Source organism: Microtus ochrogaster, unplaced genomic scaffold (assembly GCF_000317375.1).
Source record: "Microtus ochrogaster isolate Prairie Vole_2 unplaced genomic scaffold, MicOch1.0 UNK50, whole genome shotgun sequence".
Lineage (NCBI taxonomy): Eukaryota > Metazoa > Chordata > Mammalia > Rodentia > Cricetidae > Microtus > Microtus ochrogaster.
Genome location: NW_004949148.1, coordinates 2,349,219 through 2,353,049, shown reverse-complemented (window position 1 = coordinate 2,353,049; position 3,831 = coordinate 2,349,219). Strand labels below are relative to the sequence as shown.

Sequence of the window (3,831 nt, the reverse complement as noted above, 5' to 3'; positions counted from 1 at the left end):
ATAGATATAGTTCACCCATGACAATGGTGTGACAAAGGGCCAGAAAAACAAGGCAGAATCACTGAAAACTGGTGGGGTATAAAAGTTTTCAGTTATATTTGGTTTTCCATTCTGGGGAAATAAGCAAAGATTAGACAAGGCAATGAAACAGATTATACTGGTGCCACTTAAAAATTATTTGTATGGGCTTCCAAACCAATAGCTAAGCTGGTTACATGCATCCCATGAACAAATTTAAGACACAAAGGTGTCCATTTCTCTAAGAGAACTCCCTTTTCTGCACGACATAGTCTCTCTCTTGCCTTGGATCCAAGTAATCGGAACCCTGAACACACTGCGCAGCTTCTGTTGGAAGCGGTTTCCAACAAAGCAATACAGAAAGGGATTAACACAGCTGTTGGTGAATCCCAGGAGAATGGCAAAAGGAAGTGCCAGGTTAATGTCTGCTATGACTCCACAGTTATTAATGATACCCATCCAGGCCAGAGCATCCAGGAAGGTCAAAACATGGAAGGGAAGCCAGCAAATGATGAACGCCAACACAACAGCAGCTGCCATCTTCAAGATTTGGTCACGGGTTATTCTGTTCTTTCCATAGCTATTGGTCTTCAGCAGGTGTTTTCTGATTCCAAAGTAACACGCTGCTATGAATATTAAAGGAATAATAAAACCAAGAATATTTTTCATTAAGGCAATTCCAGCAGACCACTGGGCATATTTCTCAGGTGGGAAAGCCATAATACAAGCATTCACGCCCAAATATTCAATGGTTCTAACATCTCGGAAATAAAATGTTGGCAGTGAGGACAGACAGGCCATACACCAGACAAGGGGCACTACATAAGATGCTTGCCAGGAATTCCTTCTTTGAGACAGAAAGGGGGAGATAACTGATTGGTACCTATCAACACTCATGCAGGTAATGGAAAAAATACTGGCAAACATGTTCAGGGTCAGAAAAGAACCAAACACTTTGCACATCACAGGTCCAAAGAGCCAGTCATATCTGTAAGAGTAATAGGATGCCCAGAGAGGAAGGGTGGCCAAAAGGAGTAAATCAGCCACAGCCAGATTGAAAATGTAAATGCTGGAAACCTTTTTAGGGCCCTTTTGACAACAAAACAGCGAGACCACAACAATATTAACAGCAAACCCAATGACAAAAATGATGTAGTAGAGAACAGGAATTGCTTCCAAATGCTTATCTGATGGCTTGTGCGAGCAGTTAAAGGTGGACTCATTGGTGCCAGATATGTTGAGACTATCAAAAGGAAGGCTGCTGGTGATGTTTTTGCTGGTAGCAGCAAAACTGAAGTTGTCCTTCATATTGAATTGTCAGCGTCTCCTAGTTCTCACGTCTTCTCTGGGGGAGAAAAGTAGAGCGCTTAATGCACATCTAAAACTTATTTGAGTCATAAGCATTTTGAAAATTTGTTAAAGGTCATAATAAGGTAAGCGTTTGTAGCAAACATTATAAAATAGCACCATGCCTGAAAATTGCCCTATTACCTCTTGAGGGAAAAAAAATCAACATTTTCTCAGTAGTATTAGGCTGAAAATTCTTAGCAATACTTTTTGTCTTTCTCTTCTTTCATGTCTTTGAAACATCTAGAGAGAAATTAATAGCTTAAAAGTTAGTCAGGTAGGGATTCTATGAGACAAATAAGAAGGAGTCCAAAGACAACTTGAAAGTTCAAAAACAGAGGCTTATTTCTCCATTTGCTTTCTAGAAATCTCACTTCTACCCGCTGCTTCACAGGGCAATGCTTAACTTGTTAAATACAAATTGTCACAGCCATGGAAAATATGAGTAACACAAGCTATAGGACAAAAAGGAAAGTATACAAAGAACTGAAAGAATATATGGAAAGAGTGTATTGGGATAGAGAGTCAGGGTTGGCCTTTGCTAGTGGAAAATAACCTGTTTATTTACATTCCTCTTGTTTTCACTATAACAAGAAGAAACTTTGGATATGTATGTTTCTTAAAGCCTTTACCTCAAAATTTTGATAGTGAATGCTGGTTTTCAATATGGATATTTAAATCTGATCTCTCTCATAGGAAACAAATTAATTTTCACTTTAATTACAAGACAAAGAAAACAAAACCACAAAACAGTTATAGCTTTGGTTGCTCAATTAAATCAGAATTTAACATCAGTGTCTAATTATGATACAGTCTCACCATTTTTTCTTTGCTATCTTTTCAGTTTAACAGAATTAGATAATCATTACTTTCCAGCATTAAGGACAGTGTTCAGGTGGGAGGGGGGGCTGGTGGTTTTTTTTCTTTACACCAGCCATATTATTTTGAAACAAAAGAAAACTAAAGATAAACATACAAACAGAAAAACTATAATACCAGATAGTTTCAAAGTACATACAAGCAAATACTCAATTTAGAATGTAACCACCAGAGAACTTCCTAAGAAACGGCAAACTGTCATTTCTGTCAAACGCCCATTCTTTTGTATGATCTTACAAAGCAACATGAAAGAAGCAAAAATAAATCCCACTAAAGACTTACTAATTGCCAGTGTTTAAAGCAGTTATCATAAATCAGCTTACTTAGGTCCCACACGCACTCCTATAAGAGAAACAGCAGTTAAAGAATTAAGGCATTCTGCAAAATGCAGTGTTAAAATACAGGAAAAAGAAACCGTTCGTCCATGTACACAAGCAGTCTTTATTGCTGTATGTTCTCCTTCCCAACTCAAGCGTGTATAAATTGTTCTGACTTACCTTAAAAATTCAGGCTGAAGAAAGCTTTTAGTTCTGTGCTCCCTCCATCCTTAGACTCTGAGATGCAACTGCACCAGACCTCTGGTTTCCCTCTTATATATTCGCTCTGTCCACTGGGGAGCCTTCAACCTACATAACTCTGAGGCTGACTTATGAACACTTGCCAGCTTTCCAGAGAGTTTTTTTTTTCTGGCTGCAAAACATTAATCTGAAATTCTCATGTCTCCAATCATAACAGCTCATTCAAATAAATCTCAGACAAAAAAAAATGAAGTTTCCACAAATGTCCTAGAGAATTTTAAACTCGGGGACTTACTTTAAGAGAAGAATATAAATTTTAGCAAAATTTTCTTTTTCTGTTTTCTTGATCATGGCATTTTAAAACAAGTTAAGGAATAGGGAGACTAAATAGTTTACCCTAGCAGCAATCTTTGTTCACAAACATCTTTTAGAGCCTTAAGTACATTTTGAAATTTTTACCCCTGTTTATTAAAGAATGGTAGCAATTTTTACTTGAAGTCTACAACTTTTAAGTTTTCTACCTTGCTTTGAAGCGCTTTGGTTGTCCTGCTGCTGAAGGTAGAGGATAAAAAGGATAAATTTTCCTGTGACAATAAAAAGGTTTTAACAATTAGTGCCTCTGTTCATGTGAACACAGTTGTTCGGTCACAACTGTAGCTTGTATAGATAACAACAAGGTAAGAAAATAATTAGCTGTTATTGCAGACTGCTGCTGCTGCTGCTGCTGCTGCTGCTGCTGATGATGATGATGATGATGATGATGATGATGATGATGATGATGATGATATTCTGATTGCTTTCCCTTTTGTGGAAGGATCATCACCTTCACACAATCCAGCAGCAGCAAGAGTGAGAAAATGGATACGGTCCAAAAGAAGGATAATGCCAGTTGACAGTAAATGCTTTCTTTGTGCCTGAAGCGGTGCTGTGTACTTCATGCCCAATCGTTCAACAGAGAGGCACCATAGCACACTGTAAGAAATGGCCTCTGAGGTCCATCCACTCGGCTTCATCAGTCAAGTTCTGCCAGATCTTAAGTCTATGAAGGCAGTCACATTACTTTCCTTCT

General features: G+C 38.1%; 1 protein-coding gene across 1 annotated transcript; it reads right to left on the bottom strand.

Moving 5' to 3' along the window:
- Positions 1-213: 213 nt before the first annotated feature.
- Positions 214-2,550, bottom strand: Agtr2 (angiotensin II receptor type 2). The gene is made up of 2 exons (XM_026777256.1): positions 2,527-2,550; positions 214-1,363 (listed from the first exon to the last, which is right to left on the bottom strand). Exon 2 carries the CDS (start codon positions 1,324-1,326, stop codon positions 235-237), a length of 1,092 nt encoding a protein of 363 aa, XP_026633057.1. The 5' UTR covers positions 1,327-1,363; positions 2,527-2,550; the 3' UTR covers positions 214-234.
- Positions 2,551-3,831: the final 1,281 nt, after the last annotated feature.